At 34.9% G+C, this 18,418-nt stretch overlaps 1 protein-coding gene across 6 annotated transcripts in view; it reads left to right on the top strand.

The window, feature by feature from the left end:
* Positions 1-18,418, top strand: part of CLASP2 (cytoplasmic linker associated protein 2) — a 201,708-nt gene that overhangs the window by 53,302 nt on the left and 129,988 nt on the right. For 5 of the 6 annotated variants that reach the window (XM_011961562.1, XM_011961564.1, XM_011961563.1 and 2 more), the window contains exons 3-4: positions 5,918-5,997; positions 11,128-11,220. In XM_011961562.1, coding sequence (XP_011816952.1) covers positions 5,918-5,997; positions 11,128-11,220 — 173 coding nt within the window. Of the gene's footprint in view, positions 1-5,914; positions 5,998-11,127; positions 11,221-18,418 lie in introns of all 6 variants that reach the window. The other variant, XM_011961558.1, reaches the window with a different exon arrangement.

The raw sequence follows: 18,418 nt of genomic DNA, 5'->3' as shown, positions 1-18,418 counted from the left end.
AATTGTGAAGTCTCTTATGGGAATACAAATTGAAGGTTTACCTCAGAAAAGAGTGAAATGTTACTATTATAGGTCTCACATATGAAGAATTTTCCATTAGTTAGAATCATTATAGTTGATCCATATGAAGTAGAAATTATAATAACTGCATGCTCAGCTTCCATTTATCACTTACATTCTAATATAGTTGATTTGGTAAGAAGCATTGTTTCTATAAAGGACATGTGAATATAAACTATTTTTTTCATTAACTGATCATTTCTCTCTTTAAAAACCAGTTTATGTATTTCTTACTAATGAAAAGAATTGAAAGACAATTTGATTTTTAAAAAGAATGAAAGTCATCCTCATTGTTAAACAATGGAGAGTTTTAAAAAACTTTAATAACATCTTGCTTCTCTAATCCCGTCACCCTGAGGTGTAACTAATGTTAGGTTTGATATGTATTCTTCAACATATTACTCCATGGTCATTTATGTTGGCACTCGTATTAAGTTTTATTTTTCCCGTATTAAACATACTAATAAAAACTTCGCAAGTTGCTTTCACAGAACATCCTTCAGCATCAAGAATGACAGCTCTTGCATCCTTTTAATTAGTGATACAGTATTCCACATTATTGATGCACCATGATTTAATAAACTCTTGCCTTGTCGATGTCATTCAGGTTATTTGCATCTTTAAGTCATTGCAGAAAATTCAGATCTTCATGTACTTACATGTTTTGAAATTCTGCTGTTTCTATTTTATAAAATAAACTCCTCTAAATGGAATTGTTTAATCAAAGGCTTTATGTGTTTTTAATTTTAATAAAGACAATATTTTACCTTCTGCAGTATTGAATATACCAGCCTCATTAATTATTGCCATTGTGATAGGTAAAAAATGGTGATTCTTTAATTTGCATTTTTTTCCTCTACCTATCTGTCTGGCCAACAGCTTGCAAATATTTACTGAAGGCTTTTAGTGTGCTGCTAGTTTTGAAGTCTGTGGGAAATGTAAATGAACAAAAAACCTTGGCCTCTTGGAGTTTATATTCTAGTGAAGTTCAGATTTTTTTTTTTCTTTTTTTGAGATGGAGTCTTGCTGTCTTGCTAAGGCTGGAGTGCAGAGGCGTGATCTCTGCTCACTGCGACCTCCACCTGCCAGGTCAAGTGATTCTCCTGCCTCGGCCTTTCAAGTAGCTGGGACTACAGGTGCTCGCCACCATACCCAGCTAATTTTTGTATTTTTAATAAAGACAGGGTTTCAGCATGTTGCCTGGCTAGTTTTGAATTCCTGACCTCCAGTGATCCACCTGCCTTGGCCTCCCAAAGTGCTGGGATTACAGATGTGAGCCACCACACCTGAGAATTCTATAATGTTATCTGTAAAACAGTTCCCTCATCAGTTTTTATCTCTGTGTCATTGACTTTTTGGAGTCTAGGCCAGTTGTTTTTTAAGATTGTCCTGTGTTCTGTGTTTGTCTCATTTCTTTGTGATGTTATTTATTTCTCTAGCTCTTTTATTTTCTGTAAATTTACTAACCTATATATTCACTTCCTTTTAGTCAGCTCATCTACATATTTAAGTTTTCTCAGTTGTCCTAAGAATATTTTTTATAGCTTTTAAAATTCAAACCAGAATATACTTATTCTCTCTTGGATAGTTGGCAATTTACTGTTTATTTCTCAGGTGATTTTGTCTTTAAACAAAATTTTTGGCCAGACATAGTGGCTCACGCCTGTAATCCCAACACTTTGGGATGCCGAAGTGGGTGGATCACTTGAGGTCAGTAGTTCAATACCAGCCTGGCCAATATGGTGAAACCTTGTCTCCACTAAAAATATAAAAATTAGCCGGGTGTGGTGGCACATGCCTATAGTAGTTCCAGCTACTCTGGAGGTTGAGGCAAGAGAATCACTTGAACCCAGGAGGCGGAGGTTGTAGTGAGCTGAGATCACGCCACTACACTCCAGCCTGGACAACAGAGCCAAACTCTGTCTCAATAAATAAAACAAATAAACAAACAAAAATTTTTTCCTGACTTTAGCCAGCTGTCTTTTCGTATCTTTCATATATATATTCAGAATTTTTTATATTCTCATTCATCTTTCTTTTATACCTATAACTGCTGTTTAGTTATATTGAATTTATGTTGGAGAATTATGTTATAGTTTTTTCCTTCTTGGTAGGTTTTTTTTAATTTTAGGGAGTTACTTTTATCAGCAGAAAATATTTCTGTTCTTTTGTTTTCTTATTGGAGAACAGTATAGATGTCAGATTCTTTATTTTGTTTATGATGATATATTGGATTTTCATAGAGCTCAAGAAACAAGTGGATTCCTTGAGGCCAGGAAAAAAAGGTTTGCTTAGTTTTTAAGTTTAAGAGTGCCCTCTTCTGTTGGTATAGTGAAATGCACCTTCTTTACTACATGATTTGTTGGGGGCTTTCTACTTCTGATTCTGTGATTACCATCTTATTTGAATAGAGCCCTTGTCTTTTGTTTCTTCCTTTTCTTTATACACCAAGATTCAAAAGGATACCTCCCACTTCTAATTGCTATTTACCTCTTGTCCTAGAGAGAACCTTAGTTGGTGTCTACGTTATACAACTACCAGGATTCTTTTCTACACAGTTTCCTCTGATTTTTTTCAATAAAGGCTCTGTAGTTAACATTGCTTGTCTTAGATGTTTATATTTTCCTCATTTACTTGAAATGATATTTGAAGTGTTATTTGTCTCTTATTTGTATAAAAAGCAAGGGATATGGGTAATTTTATTTGCTCTCTGTGGGTTTTGGAATATTTGTTTATATATTTGATTTGAGTTTGGATGCCTACCATTTTCCTAAGGGAAGTAGAATGTCTACTGTAAGTTTTAATACGGGACAAGGAAAAACTTTAAAAAAAAAAACCGAATAATCCATTGTCTCTGCATTTTGTTGAATTTTGGGACACTATTATTGAATAGTTTCTACCTTCCCCTTTGATCTGAATCACTTCTTTTTCATATGTCAAAATTTCTTACATTTGTGGGTCTGTTTTAGAACTTTCTATTTTATTTATTTGGTTAGTTCGTCTATCCCTGCACTAAAACTTTGTAAGTCTTGATGTTTGGCAGCGCAAGTAGCCCCTCTTTTCTTCTGCGGGAATGTTTGGCCCATTGCTCTTCCAAACAGATTTTAGAATCAGCTTGACAAGTTCCACAAGAAACCATTTTGGAAGCTTGATTATTATTGCAATACCTAGGGAAGACTGGACACTTCATGATACCATTCCTTCCTTCTTGTTCATGAGCTTGGAATATATCTCCATTTATTTCATTTGTAATTTTTTTTTTTCTTTTTTGAGACAGAGTCTCGCTCTGTCACCCAGGCTGGAGTGCAGTGGCGCGATCTCAGCTCACATTCACTGCAACCTCTGCCTCCCAGGTTCAAGCGAATCTCGTGCCTGAGATTACAGGCACACACCACCACTCCTGGCTGTTTTTTTCTTTATTTTTTATTTTTAGTAGAGACATGGTTTCTTCATGTTGCCAAGGTTGGTCCCAAACTCCTGAGCTCAGGCAATCCGCCTGGCTCAGCCTCCCAAAGTCCTGGGATTACAGGTGTGAGCCACGGCACCTGGCTCTCCATTTATTTCAGTACTTTAATATTACATTAAAAATTATTATTTTCCCAAATTTTTTCACTCTTTAAAATTTCTAACTTCGTTGCTAGTGCTTAGCAATGAGATTGATTTTTGTATATTGATTTTATTTCCAGCTACCTTAGAAAGTTGAATTTTGAATGATTTTACTATATATGTGTGTGTATATATATTAGACAACTAAAATTATGTGTATTTATTGTGTACCACATGTTTTGAAATACATATCCATTGTAGAATGGTTAAATTGAACAGTTAATTTATACATTATCTCACTTCAGTTTTTGAAGCTGAAAATATTACTGTGTGGCCCTTTATAGATCAAGTTTGCCACTCCCTGATACCATCATACCATTTTAAATAGTAATGATGGTTTTGTTATATTCATTTTCAGCGCATCTAATTTTTTCCACTTGTAGTCCAAAAAATTACTTTTGCTAGGCACACAATTTAGATAATATTTTGCCAATATTTTCTTCTTTCAAAACTTGCAAGATATTATTAGTATATTCTCCCTGGCTTCCACTATTGCACTTGAGAAATCTGTTGTTCAAATTGTTGTTCCTTTCTAGGTGATCTCTTCTTTCTCTGATTACTGTCTCCGTCTTTGGAGTTGTGCAGTTACACCGCCAAATTCTAGGTTTGGATTTCTTTTTATTTATCCTGCTTGGGTTATGTTGCACATCCTGAATTTATAAAGATTCTTGTTTCATTAATCTGGAAATTTCACAACTGTTATCTCTTGTTAAATATCTTTCAGGCGCCCCAATAGATGTATGTTAATTAGATATTCTCATGCTGCCCTTTGTATCTCTTTATGTCTTTCCATTTCCTTTTTCTCTTTGCCACATTTTGGGTAATGTATTCAGGTGTATCTTCCAGCTCTCTAATTTGTTCTTAAATATGTTTAATTTTTTAAAAAATTTCAACTGTTGTATTACTTAGTTCAAGTTGTTTCATCCGCCTACCCCCAAGTTCATCTGTTTATTCCTAATGGCCTCTTGTTGATTGGTCATCTTTGAGTCCATCCTTGATTTCTTTAAACATATACACATCTGTTCTGTAATCTGTACTGGACAATTCTAATATCGACAGTTCTCAAATCTATTGTCTGTTCCCTGTGACTCTTGCCTTCTTGCGTATTTGATCTTTAATTGTGAACTCATTGCTTGAACTTAGTTGGTGGAAGTCCTTTGGACCTACCAGAAACAACTTTCTTCCAGAGAAGATTTATTCCTGCTTGACACTGGGGAATCATCAGTCAGAACTGTCTTAGCCTCTCTTGTCTCAACTCAAGAATTGTAGGGTACTCTGCCCCACTTATTAGTTGGGGACTTTGTTTTTGGACAGGATGAGCTGCAAAGTCACATTGTAAAAGGAGCCTGCATTCGGGAATGAGAACTCAGAGGCTCCCCAGATCTGGGACTCAGACCTCTAAGGAGAGGGTGGAAGCTAGTTGGTGCTATGCGATGGCACAGCGAGCTGATTCAGTGAGTGTTAGAAAAACTGCAAACTGGAGTCAGGTGCTGCTCCTGGAATGAGTGGTCTACCAGAGTTGTTAGGATTCCACTGCGAAGAATGGAAAGCAGTCAGGAAGAAACAGGTCCCTTCCTTTAACTTCCAGTCTCTCTCCAACACCCCCATTGCCAGAGTTTAAGAGGAGAGGAAACCATTAAAATCAACAGAAAATTTGGTTTAATGAATACTAGGTTCAGCATCTCAAAGCAGAGTATATATAGAAGAGTAGGTTTAGAGTTGAAAGAGTAGCTTAATTATTGGCTCTTCAATAACTACTGCCTACTAAGTTTACTTTTTTATTGTCAGTGTGCAATAACGGAAGATTTGTTTGTGTAATTAAATTTAATTTCAACTCTCATTTCTTTCATGAATGCTTTCCTGACCATAGTAGCATACACAGATTTTCTGTACCACTCTATCAATTATTGACATTTAGTGTCATTTTAAGTTGCTATTCAACTTTTAAAACATTTATCCTTATGTTTATGTGTGTTTGCTAGTGCATTGAATAGGGAGGTGGGTTTCAGGGCTGTGCTCTTACAGTTCGAGTATTACAACCAGCCTAGGCTAGCACCTTATACTTAATTGGCATTACAGAGTACCTTGACCTTTCTGAAAGTTGGAGATTTTTTAAATGCTTTCTTATAAAATGGAATATCCCTCAAAATTATACTTTTGTTGATATCAAAAGTTTTATTTTTCATGTTGTCATTAATGTTAAGATGCTTAAAAATGAATCTTAGGAAATTAATTTCCTTTTAATTAGCAGGTGCTTCTAAGGAAGGAGGTGCTGGAGCAGTTGATGAAGATGATTTTATAAAAGCTTTTACAGATGTCCCTTCTGTTCAGGTAAGGCTACCAGTGGCACTCCCCATGAATATTACCTATGTGCCTGTTCATATAATTATTTGTCTCTGTCCCTTTTTAAGAATTTTTTTTTTCGTTAAATAGCTATATAAATAAACTATTTGGCTTATTACCACCAAGCCATTATTTATTGGTACAATTAGATTTTCAAGTGATTTTTCAGTGAGGCTGAACTAGAACTGAATCATATTGTTGAATCACATTACACTGCAGTGTTCAGATTCTTAAATTAATGAGTTTTGAACTCACAGAGTATTAGATTAGTTGATGATAGAAATTTGGAAGTCATTCATATAGATGTTATTGAAGTAAAGTGGACACATGCATAAATAAGAGTATTATTTCCATGACTTAAAACTACACATAAATGTTATATTGTATGTAACATTCTACAACCTGACTTTTTACTGTGTTGTTATTTATATTTTTTCACAATGTAAAATTTGTGATTCTAGTTCATTCATTTGGATTGATAGATGGTATTCTATTGTATGAACAGACCACAGTGCGTTTATAGGTTGTTTCTAGTTTTTAGCTATTCCATATCATGCTGCAGTGATTTTTTTTTTTTTTTTTTGAGATGAAGTCTTGCTCTGTTGCCCAGACTGGAGTGCAGTGGTACAGTCTTGACTCACTGCAACCTCTCACCTCCTGGGTTAAAGCAATTCTCCTGCCTCAGCCTCCTGAGTAGCTGGAATTACAGGCACCCCGCCACCATGTCCAGCTAATATTTTGTATTTTTAGTAGAGATGGGGTTTCACTGTGTTGGTTAGGCTCGTCTCCAGCTCCTCACCTTGGCCTCCCAAAGTGCTGAGCTTACAGGTGTGAGCCACCACACAGGCCTGCAATGAATATTTTTGTACATATGTCCTTGATTATTTGTAGGTAGGAGTTTCTTCAGGGTATAAACACAGGAGTAGAATTGCATGGTTATAATCTTTAAGTTTACTTAGATGTTACCCTGTAGGGTTGTTGTACCAGTTCAGACTCCTGTGAGAAAGGTATGATAGTTCTGATTTCATCACATCCTTGCCAATACTTGTTGTTGTAACTCAAAATATTTTTACCAGTATGATGGGTGTGAATACTCTTTAGCATGTCTATTTGAAAATATTCTCACATCGCTTTACTTGCTAACTACCTTCTATTGCCTGTGTTACCTTTTTAGCTCTTTGAAAGGAAAATTGTCCTTAAGATATTTAAGATCTTAAAAAGTTAGAAGAAAGCTTTAAAAAGTTGTCTGGTTTGACTGTATTTTATCCCTTTATTGAGACGTATATTTTTTCTTATTTTAAGATACTTTTTAAATAATAGGGAAAACATAGCACTTCCTCCTTTTGTGTTTTACAGGCTTTCATATAAGGGGAAGATTAGTGTTGTAGGAACAATCAGTAAAACTTAGTTGAACTTGAATATTTGTATTTTTCAGTATGTCCTTGTCAGGCTGGTAACATCATGGTATGGGCAGCCAAGGGCTACTCAACTATATGGAGGGGAAAAGGCTATTTTACAATTACTCATTGCTTTCTTCCAGCTGGGCCTCTCTGCCACCCTCACCACCCTGTAAATGTTCCACACCTTCCATTGTTCCCTTGGAAACATCTTTTTCATAAGCAGTAACTCCCCTAAGCTTTAACCCCATTTTTAAAGGGTCCATTCAATGTTCTTTCCTTGATTAGAATCTGATTTTTTTTTTCACCCTCTTTAAAGATAAAGCTGTTTATTATTCTTGGCTCTCATACTCTTAGTAATTGATAATAAGTTTATTGTGCTTTCACTCCTCATTATTACTTTGTGACCATTATTCCTATACCCATTTATATGAGGTTCATACTCCCTGGCCAGCCTTCTTATTGGCATGTACTGATCTTGACAACATTCCAGCGCTGCCTAGGTTTGAATCCCAGCTCTGCCACACTAGCTGTGTAACCTTAGTACATTACTTAACCCTCTGTGCTTCAGTTTCCTCATCTTAAAATGGGAATTATTAGTACTTATGCCGAGGGTTATTGTGAGGCTAGCTATGACAGTACAGATGAAGTGTAAGAAGTATATGTTAGCTATTACTATTTTCCTAAATTTTCACACATTTTTGATGAATTCAGTTTCTAGACCTCCTCCTCACTTTCACCATAGCTACCCAGTTCATAGTCACATGTTGGATTTTGATATCATCTGTGTGTTACTGTTATGTTTCCAAAGTTGTTAATTGAAATATCTCGTTACTGACCAGGATTCCCTTGCTTTTTAAAGTTCTAACAACTACTTCTGCATGATTTCAAAGATCTTCAGTCCATTGTCTTTTCTACTCACTCTCAATTAATCATCCATCACTTTATACTTTCCTTCTCATCTATGCTTTGATTTCCTTCTTATCTAGGCTTTGATACCGTGGTTTCTTGTGGTAGGACTGTACATATTATACTAAAATCCCTTGCTTCTCTGTTTTTTTTTCATAACAAAGTATTAAACAGTGATTTTTTTAAAATACGGATTTTACAAACCTACAACTGTGGATATTCCCAACTTTTTATTTTCTCTATGTCCTGAAACCGTGCTGCTAGAGAAAGTCACATGTTAGGGCTCATGATTTTTGGTGGGATTCACATAAAATGAGCCCTCAGCGATCTGATATCCTTACTATGTTTCTGTGATCAGTTATTTCTCTGCTTAATATAGCTATCAGACATGTTTCTTTCCTTTCTATCCATCAGCCTATCTCAGTCCTCCTCTCTTCTCTCAGCCCCTTACTTTACTAAATAAGCAGTCACCATCAAATGAGAGCATGATCTTTCTGTTAACATTCTTCTCTACTGTACATTCCTTTTGTCCTGTTGCTCCAGGAACATGGTCCTTCTTCAAAGGCCAGCACCTCCACCAGTGCTCCAAAGCCTAGTGTTTTCTGCTTCCTTAATACATTTACACAATCAGTAATCTCATGTGGGTTCAAGCTCTTTCTGTTTATCTCTTAACGTGACTGGGTTCTTCAATTAAAAAAACAAAAGTCTCACTGGACTCCTTATCTTCCAGATACTATTTTTTATTTTGACCCTCACAGTCAGCTTTTCCAAAAGAGTTGTCTGTACTTGGTATTTCTATAACTTGTTACTCACTTCATCCCACTTCTTTCTAGCTTATTCTTACATTGAAACAGGTCTTGAGTAAATCACTGATCATCGTTGAGGCACCAGAATCAACCCATTTGTAATTTTTTTTTTCTTGTTCTTTTATCAGTATTTAGCACTGTTGACTATAGCCACTATTTTGGTGTTTAATTTTAGGTGCTTGTGATGTAATGTTCTTCTATTTTATTTCCTCTACATCTTTGTCACTTCATCTCTGTCTCTTTTATAAGCACATCCTTCTCTACTTGGCTGTTGAATATTGGAATTTCTTAAGGGTTAGTTCTGGGCCCTGTCTTCTCATTCTCTATTTTCTTACTGAGTCACCTCCTTCAAACCACTGGCTTCAGTTCCTACGTTTTATCTAGATAATGCCCAGATTTTAACCTCCAAGCCAGATCTCTCCTGAGTTCCAAAATGATTTGTCCACTGTGATTGTTTACCTGACGCCCTCTTTCACATGTCTCAGACACCTCAAACTTATCCTGTTTGAAACTGAAATAATGGTCTTCCAGTATTCTCTGTGTGTAAACCATTACTTAATCAATTACAAAAGTTAGAAACCTAGGAATCATTCTACTGCAACAGATACCTAACTTAGTGGGTTTTCAAGCTTCTTTTGCTTGTATACCTGCTGACAGAATGTTTAAAGAAGTACATTGTTGAGTTGACTCTCTTCTTCCTTACTGGGGGAAGGGGAACCTTGCATTGTGTTCCAGGGGAATGCATCATAAGATTAGGGTTGGTAGAACGTTCTGGAAAATGGCAGAGGGGTATTGTGAAGAGAAGGTGAGAGGCAGGAAAGAGCTAGCTCAGAAGTTTCTTTAACCACATAACAGAATGTTACCTGGTCACTATCTACCTCGTCCCAGCCTTGTCTCATGCCTTGCTCTCCTTTGCGTTTGCAAGCACTCTCTTTCTCTCTCTCTTGCTCTTACTCTCTTTTAAGCAAAAGGTGAATTTAATAGCGTTAAAAGTGAAAGATGTAAGGCAATTTGATGAACGGTCTCAGTTGGTATCACCAGGAGTCTATTTCTCATTTCTAATTCCTCTGCATTGTCTCCTCCCATGATCAACAATGTGGTTATAGCTGTTCCATCCTCACACCTGGGTCATTGGCTCTTTTCCCAGTTCCCTTTATGCTTTTTATTCCTTACTCTGGCCTTCTTTCATTTACTTTGTCACAGAGCCTTTGCACATGATATTAACTCTCTAGGGAAATCAAATCTCTCCACTTTGCCTAATGATATCCTACACATTATTTAGCTCTCAGCACAATCTTGACTTTCCTCATAGGTCAAACCCCTCTTATATATAAACTTTCGTTTTCTTTTGTGGGACTTCCTATTTGTAGTTTCATATTTGATTGATTTTTAAAATCTCCCTGAGTAGATTGTACTCTACATAAAGCAAAGACCATGTCTATTTTGGCTAACCATAGTCTCCCCATTGCCTAGCATAGTACCTCTGTGTTATGTGAATATTTTTTAAATGAATAAAAGAATAATGGTGAATAGCAGTTTGACAAAGGGTTGGCTCCAGAGGGAACAAAACATGTAGCTATCATGACTATAGTTTATCATGACATAAGAGAGAAAATCAAAACTAACTTAAAACATGTCCTTTTGGTAATATTGTGTGATATGTAAGTGAATGCAATAAGATAGGTTATACACTTGAAGTCATTTTGAGAAATTAGACTTTTATTTATTCTTAGATATTTGACATCTTGTTTTTAAAATTACAAAGCATTTTAAGAGCATATTTGAAGTTATTTATGAGGGAAGAAATAGCAAAAATGGTAACAAGTAAGGAAGAAAAATAAAGCGTTTTGTGTTATTGTCTATAATGTATTTCTGTTTTCCATTAGAATGGTGCTAGAATGAGAAATAAACTTAGTAGGTGAAAGATTGTTTTAAACATCAGGGCATAATTTTGATATTGTTCATGGCAAGAAACGCTGTTATAATTCTGAATCTTTTTTTTTAAGATTTATTCTAGTCGAGAACTCGAAGAAACATTAAATAAAATCAGGGAAATTTTGTCAGATGACAAACATGACTGGGATCAGCGTGCCAATGCAGTAAGTTTTTGTCTTTAATTTTATCTTCTTTCTTTATTGATGTTCCTTTTAAAAAACATGGAAATTCAGTAGTAGTACTATATGGTATTCACTTATAAAATAGAGTCTGGTAGGTTACATTTCTTTCTGGAGAATATATTGATAAAATACTCATTTTCCGGTTTAGGATCGATTTTGATTTTGGTTTGGCTTATCGGATGGTGCCTGCACATTTGGTAGCCTCACCACGTGCGCTGTTTTTGACTGATCAGCGCAATGTGAGATTCACAGGGCTTTGGCCTTTCTGTGGACTTACACAGTTGCTTATTAGCACTATCCTCAAGTCATGTAAGGTTTACCAATAAAGCAGTTCACTTTACCTGCATGCTCAGTGTTTTCATAGCACTTTACCTGCATGCTCAGTGTTTTCATAGCATCAATATAAATTCACAACAGGATGTGCATTTATCTGGCTTTTTTTCTTCTCATGTGAATGTGATGAATATTTCTCCTGTGATTTCGTTTATAAAGGTCAGATACCCTTGAGTTAAGAATATTTTATTTAGCCTAAATTCCTTAAGGAAAATATTTGATAAAATTTAAAATAATATTTGTGTTGACAATAAGCAGTATGTTTTTTAAATTTGTGAACTTACTGTTTACATAACCAGATGACATGTACCAAATGAGTACCTCACAGTTTTCAAGAAGCCAGAGAAAAGGGCTGCATTTGAAGACTGTTCTGCTCTGAGAGGTCTCAACCTGGCTGATTATGAAAATCCCCATTTTGATTAATTAAATCAAATGCAGGGTCTTTTGACAAATATGGCTTTTATGACACCATGAACAAAGGACCATTTTTGTCTCTGTTAGGAAGTCTGCATATCTTAAAACATTGAAATACTGTTTTTAACAAAGTGTTCCTCCAAATTTGTTAAATATGGCTCCTATTCTTGTTTGTCACAGGTAATCTGTAGAGAAACATGACAGATTAAGTATTGTTAGTATAAAACGTCATCTTTTTACTTAAGGGGTTTTTTTGGGGGTTTTACTTAAAAACTACCCATTTGGAAACAACAGATGGTCTTTTGATTTTTTTTTTTCATTAGAAAAATGACACAGACTTATTGTAATGAGTGAAATAATGCAGAAAACTACAGAGAAAAAGTTAATAGTTTCCTACCTGTTAAAGAAATAAACTTTTGTGGAGGCTAAGATGGGAGGATTGCTTGAGCCCAGGAGTCTGAGGTTACAGTGAGCTATGATTGTACCACTGTGCTCCAGCCTGGGCAACAGAGTGAAACCCTATCTCTTAAAAAAAAATAAAAAAACACACTTTTCATTTTAGAGTATATACTTTTCTGTGTTATATGTATTTAAACATATATGACAGGGTACGCACAATTTTCCCCTACTCTCTTTGTAAAAAAAAAAAAAAAAGATCATACTTGATGCATTACTTAGTAACTTGCTTTTTTTTTTTTTTTGCTTAACAAATCGTGCTCATTCAGTACACCTGGTATAGATGATATCAGGCACATAATAGTTCCTCAGATATTTATTGAGTGCAGATCAATATGTACATATATTCCTTAGTTTAATATGTATAAATGTAATTTGTGTATGTGTGTTATATCATAGGAATCTGATCTTTTGTTTGTTTCTTTTATACTCTAAGTTCTAGGGTACATGTGCACAACATGCAGGTTTGTTATATATGTATACATGTGCCATGTTGGTGTGCTGCACCCATTAACTCGTCATTTACATTAGGTATATCTCCTAATGCTATCCCTCCCCCATCCCCCCACCCCACGACATGTAATTTTTAAAATCATTTACCATTTGTTGGATTTTCAGGGTTTTTTTATTGTTTTGCTATTTTAGCAGTGTCATAGTAAACATCCTTACACGCATTTGTAACAATGGTGCTTTTATTTTTGTAGGTTAGATTTTAAAATGTGGATTGTTGGGTAAAGAGTTGCTGCAATTTTATTTTAGTAGATGCTGCCAAAATATTTTGAACAAAGGTGTTAGTCATATATAATCTTACAGTGTTTGAGAGCGTCTCTTTTCTTTTCAAATTTAAAAAATTTTTGCCATTGTATTGGGGAGAAATGTGACTTTGTGAATTTATCACTAGTAACTTTTAACATATTTAAATATATTTATTTTACCCAATTTAATCACAGGTTACAATAGTCCCCCCTTATCTATGGTTTCAGTTTCCATGGCTTCAGTTACTCATGGTCGACCATGGTCAGGAAATAAGAAGATACTTTGATAGAGAGAGACCCACATTCACATAATATTTATTACAATATATTGTTATTGTTTTTCCATATTATTATTGTCATTAATCTCTTACTGTGCCTAATTTATAAATTAAACTTTATCATAGGTAAATATTTATAGGAAAAAAAGATATATAGGGTTCAGTACTATCTGAGGTTTTAGGCATCCACTGGGGGTCTTGGTACATATCCCTTGCAGGTAAGGGGAAACTACTGTATTTGTCTTTTTCTTATTTTATTGTCATTCTTTGTGTGTCATCTTATATACGTTGCAGGTAATTTTATCCTACTATATTGTGATTTTTATTTTGTTTTTAGTTATAATTTAGACACTTGAAAATTCTCCTCTGTTTATGATAGTTTTCCTTTCCTTATATGCCCAAGATTATATAACATTCTTTTGATTTTTTTCTAATGTCCATAGTATGGTTTTTTTACATTTACATCTTTATGCATCTGATTTAACATTAAAGACATATTTTAAAATTTAGAAAACCTCTGAGTTAAATGTGAAATTATATACAATATTGGTGTGATAAGTAGTGTTTTAGCTTCTGAGTGTGTATGAGCACAGATGTGCACGTGTGTGTATCTCTTTTGATCAATGTAATTTTATTATGTATGTCTGGTTTTCATGTGGATGACATTTGTCAATCAAATACTGAAAAAGTAATGCCTTTTCTTGTCTAGTTGCTCTAGCTAGGCCTTCTAGTACTCTTGAATAAAAGTGTTGAAAGTGGGCATCCTTGTCTTATTCCAGACCTTAGAGGAAAGGCTTTCTGTTTTTTGCTATTCAGTATAATATTGGCTGTGGGTTTGTTTTACATAGCTTTTATCATGCTGAGGTATATTACTTCTATACCCAGTTTTTTGAGAGTTTTTATTATGATGCAATGTTGAATTTTATTGAATACTTTTTCGGCATCTGTAAAAAGGGTCTTGTGGTTTTTGTCCTTCATTCTGTTGATATGATGTGTCACATTTATTAATTCATGTATATTAAATCATCCTTGCATCCTGGGATTTATCCCACTTGATCATGATGAATGATCTTTTAAATGTGTTGCTGAATTTGGTTTAATAGTATTTTGTTGAGGATTTTTGCATCTATGTTCATCAGAAATACTGGCCTGTAGTTTTCTTTGTTTTGTCTTTGCTTTTGGTATCAGGGTGATACTGGCCTCGTAGAATGAGTTTGGAAGTATTTCCTCCTCCTTGATTTTTTTTTTAAATAGTTTGAATACAATTGGCATTAGTTCGACTTTAAATGTTTGGTAGAATTCAGCAGTGAAATAGTCAGGTCTTGGGCTTTTCTTTATTGAGAGACTTTTAATTACTACTTCTATCTTGTTACTTGTTATTGGACTTTTCAGGTTTTGGATTTCTTCATGGTTCAATCTTGGTAGGTTTCTGTGTCTAGAAAAAGGTATCCATTTCTTCTAAAGAAATAAAGACCATCCGAATTGGAAAGGAAGAAGTCAAATTATCCTTGTTTGCAGATGATGTGATCTTATATTTAGAAAAACCTAAAAACACCACCAAAAAAATTTCAGTAAAGTTGCAGGATACAAAATCAACGTACAAAAATCAGTAGCATTTCTATATGCCAACAATAAACAATTTGAAAAAGAAACTGAGAATGTAACCCCATTTACAGTAGCTACAAATGTAATACCATTTACAGTAGCTACTATTAAAATATCTAGAAATAAACTTTACCAAAGAAGTAAAAGATCTCTACAATGAAAACTATAAAAACATCGATGAAAGAAATTAAAGAGGACACAAAAAACAAAGATATATTCCATGTTCATATTGATTGGAAGAATCAATATTGTCAAAAAGTCCACACTCCCCACATCAGCGATGTACAGATACAGTGCAATCTCTATCAAAATACCGATGACATTCTTCATAAAAATAGAGAAAACAGTACTAAAATTCATATGGAACTACAAAAGATCAACAATAGTGAGTGAAGGCAATCCTAAGCAAAAAGAACAAAGCTGGAGGCATCTCTCCTGACTTCAAATAATATTTACAAAGCTGTAGTAACTCAAATAGCATGGTACTGGCTCAAGTGACCCACCTACCTTGGCCTCCCAAAGTGCTGAGATTACAGGTGTGAGCTACCACATGCAGGGAGAACAGTATGGAAGTTTCTTTAATAAAAGTAAAAAAGAGATAGACCAGTGGAACAGAATAGAGAACCCAGAAATAAATCCTTGCATTTATACTCAACTCATTTTCAGCAGAAGTACCAAGAACATACAACAGAGAAAGGACAGTTCAATAAATGGTATTGGGAAAACTGGATATCCACATTGCAGAAGAATGAAACTAGACCCCTGTGTCCCACTATACATAAATCACATCAAAATTGATTAAAGATTTAAATCTAAGACCTCAAACTATCAAACTACTACAAGAAAACGTTGGAGAAACACTTTCTAGGACGTTGGTCTGGGCAAAGATTTTCTTGAGTAAGACCTCAAAAGCATAGGCAACCAAAGCAAAAATGGACAAATGAGATCACATCAAGCTAAAAAGTTCCTGTACAACAATGGAAACAGTCAACAAAATGAAGAGACAACCCACAGAATGGGAGAAGATACTTGCAAACTACCCATCTGATAAGGGAGTAATAACCAGGATATATAAGTCACTCAAAAAATTCTATAGGAAAAATAAGTAATCTGATTTAAAAGTGGACAAAAGATCTAAATAGACATTTCTCAAAAGAGGAGATACAGATGGACAACAAGTATGTGGGAAAATGCTCAACATGACTAGTTATCAGACAGATACAAATTAAAACTTCAGTGAGATATTATCTCACCCCTGTTAAAATGACTTTTATTTAAAAGACAGGCAATAACAGGCAAAAACAAGAATGCTGGCAAGGATGTGGAGAAAGAGGAACAGTTGTACATTGCTGATAGAAATATAAATTTTATTTTATTTTAGTTTCGTTCTTTATTTTAGCTTAGTTTATTTAGTTTGGGTATTGTATTGTATTGTAGTTTGGAACTGGGTTTCACTCTGTTTCCCAAGCTGGAATACAGTGGCGCAATCACGGCTCACTACAGTCTTGACCTCTGGGGCTTAAGCAGTCCTCCCACCTCAGCCTCCCAAGTACCTGGGACTATAGGCACATGCCACCATGCCCAGCTAACTTTTATCTCCCTATGTTGCCCAGGCAGGTCTCAAACTCCTGGGCTCAAGTCACCTATCCTCCTTGGCTTCCCAAAGTGCTGAGATTACAGGTGTGAGCCACCACATGCAGGGAGAACAGTATGGAAGTTTCTTAAAAAATAATAAAAATAAAAATAAAACCACAATATGATCTAGCAATCCCATGGCTGGGTATATATCCAAAAGAAAAGAAATCAATATATTGAAAAGATACCTGCACTTTCATGTTTATTGCAGCACTATTCACAAAAATCCAAGAGATGGAATATACCTTAATGTCCATTGGTGAATAATGGATAAAGAAAATGTGGTACATACACACATTGGAATATTATTCCACCGTAAAAAGGATGAAATCCTATGGCTTGCAACAACGTGGATGGAACTGGAGGACGTTATGTTTAGTGAAACAAGCCAGTAACAGAAAGAAAAAGATTGCATGTTCTCACTAATATGTGAGACCTAAAAAACTTGAACTTGAGATAGAGAGTAGAATAATGGTTATGGACTGAGAAAGGTAGTTGGGGGTTGGGCAGGGAAATAAAGAGGAAATAGTTGAAGGGTACAAGAATACGGTTAGTGCAAGAATAAGATCCAGTGTTAGGCAGCACAATAGGGTGACTGTAGTTAACAATAATTTATTGTATATTTCAAAATAACTAAAAGAGTAGAATTGAAATGTTTCTAACAGAAAGAACTGATTGATGTTTGAGGTGACAGATACCCCAATTACCCTGATTTGATTGTTACACATTGTGTGCTTTTATCAAAATATCACATGTACTTCATAAAAATGTACAACTATTATGTATTCATAATAATTAAAAATTTAAGAAATTAAAAATTCAGCAGCAGGCCAGATGTAGTGGCTCACTCCTGCTGGGAGGCCAAGGCGGTGGATCCATTGAGGCCAGGAGTTTGAGACCAGCCTGGCCAACACAGTGAAACCCCATCTCTACTAAAAATACAAAAATTATTCAGGCACGGTGGCATGTGTCTGTAATCCCAGCTACTGGGGAGGCTGAGGCACGAAAACCACTTAAACCCTGGAGGTGCAAGTTTCAGTGGGCTGCAGTGGCACCACTGCACTCCAGCCTGGGCAACAGAGCAAGACTGTCTCAAAAAAAAGTAATGCTAAAAGTTTCCAAATTTGGCACTTTTAAAAATAGGCTCCCTTCGTAGATAGTGATGGTAATGGTCACACAACATTGTGAATGCACTTCATGCCACTGAATTGTATACTTTAAAATGGTTAAAATAGTGAATTTTGTTCATGTGTATTTTACCACAAGTGAAAGAAAGACTCCCTATGATCACACTGGGGATTAAGCTAAAAGACACATGAATAAATAAATTAAATGGATTCCCTTAAAACTTTACAATTTATGTACTTATAGATTACATTTCTCTGTTGTGCTTATAACTAAATCTATAATACTATTTTTCAGACAGCTTTTTGTTGGCATATTTATTTATAAGATACTTTTTAATGCTACTAAATATTTAATGCTACTAAAATGTCTGAATATAGTAATATAATGAAACATTACATATGTTTCATTTTTTAGAAAGTTTTTGTTTGAATAATGTAGTTTAGGTAGTTTTTTTTTTTTTTTTTTCTCTTTCACATTTTTGGTCAATAATGAAAATTCTTTATTTCAGCTGAAGAAAATCCGATCACTGCTTGTTGCTGGAGCTGCACAGTATGATTGCTTTTTTCAACATTTACG

The sequence above is a fragment of the Colobus angolensis genome, unplaced genomic scaffold (genome assembly GCF_000951035.1).
Source record: "Colobus angolensis palliatus isolate OR3802 unplaced genomic scaffold, Cang.pa_1.0 Scaffold56, whole genome shotgun sequence".
NCBI lineage: Eukaryota > Metazoa > Chordata > Mammalia > Primates > Cercopithecidae > Colobus > Colobus angolensis.
This window is presented reverse-complemented; position numbering and strand designations above follow the sequence as displayed.